This window comes from Austrofundulus limnaeus, unplaced genomic scaffold (genome assembly GCF_001266775.1).
Source record: "Austrofundulus limnaeus strain Quisiro unplaced genomic scaffold, Austrofundulus_limnaeus-1.0 Scaffold1370, whole genome shotgun sequence".
Taxonomy (NCBI): domain Eukaryota; kingdom Metazoa; phylum Chordata; class Actinopteri; order Cyprinodontiformes; family Rivulidae; genus Austrofundulus; species Austrofundulus limnaeus.
The window spans coordinates 77,923-79,243 of record NW_013953772.1 but is presented as its reverse complement, the minus strand read 5'-3'; the positions used below and the strand labels follow the sequence as shown (position 1 = coordinate 79,243).

General features: G+C 38.0%; 1 protein-coding gene across 1 annotated transcript in view; it reads left to right on the top strand.

Moving 5' to 3' along the window:
- Nucleotides 1-240: 240 nt before the first annotated feature.
- The window catches only part of LOC106535139 (paired box protein Pax-7), a gene marked incomplete at its 5' end in the record, with an annotated part of 45,609 nt that continues 44,528 nt past the window's right edge, over nt 241-1,321 (top strand). The window contains 1 exon segment of the mRNA XM_014032057.1: nt 241-440. Coding sequence (XP_013887511.1) covers nt 241-440 — 200 coding nt within the window.

Sequence of the window (1,321 nt, the reverse complement as noted above, 5' to 3'; positions counted from 1 at the left end):
AATAAAGAAATTTAAAAAAAGGGTGAGATAGTTTTTTTTGTCCAGATGAATAGTGATCCAGAACTGGCATACATTTTGTCCACTTCGGCACTTCATACAGTATACTCAAACTTCTCTTGGCTTGAAATAAAGACAAAGGGTAAAGCATGACAGATATGTCCTAAAATTCTGTGTATTTTATTTGTTGTCCATATTAAAATGTGAACATTAACCAGGTATGCGTCTCCTCCGAGGGTCCAGGAAGCAGAGTGGATGAAGGGTCAGATGTGGAGTCAGAACCTGACCTCCCCCTGAAGAGAAAACAGCGCCGCAGTCGGACCACCTTCACAGCAGAACAACTAGAGGAGCTGGAGAAGGCTTTTGAAAGAACACACTACCCTGATATCTACACCCGAGAAGAGCTAGCCCAACGGACCAGACTAAGTGAGGCCCGGGTCCAGGTAACACACTGATTTGTATTTCTTTACTATTGGGGTGGCTGTGGTGGAGTGGTTAGGGAGTCGCACTGGAACGGGAATGTCATTGGTTCAATCCCCCGTTGTCTCCGTCTTGTGCCCTTGGGCAAGACATTTTACCCACCTTTCCTGTGGTGGTGCATGGCAGCCCCACTCGGGGCTAGACTGGGACAAAAACTCGGCTCGGCATTTTGAGCAGACACTGGCCCACTAGTTATTGATGGAAAGACGATTAACCTGGTGTAAATATAAGGACTGACACAATGTGTAGAGGTTTTAAGAGCAGTAATTTAACCAGCAATATAATGACCAAAATAATGTTCAGTAAAAACAAACAGAAACCAGGCGAAAAAAATTAACAAATTTGATCTATTTATCTTTACTGTTTTCAAGAACAAGTAGGGTGGCCCCATAACATACTCATGACATATATCATAGTTACAAACTGTAGCTGAGAAATTAGCAACAGCCCATAAAAACTTTTTACCAAAAAGCATTTTAACTTGAACAAATAACATGCCCACATTTAAAAAAATAAAGGTAATTACAAAAGCACTTTGATTTGCTGCTTGGGTTTAATTAATGTCTATAAGAGTTTCTTGAGAAATATTAGGAAAAAAAGAACAAGATAAAAAGAAAAGGTGTCTTGATTAAAGAGGATATTTATATATAAAATACAAATACAGTACAGTATATTAAATACAGTATGTGACCCATCATATCCAAATGAGGATTAAGTCAAATTTGGTTAAAATGACCTAATAACATTTTCAGATTCTTGGCTTTAAAAGCTACATTTTGATACCTGAATCATTCTGATATCATAATTAAATCCATTTATATGACTTAATTTGTCTCGTTGTTTA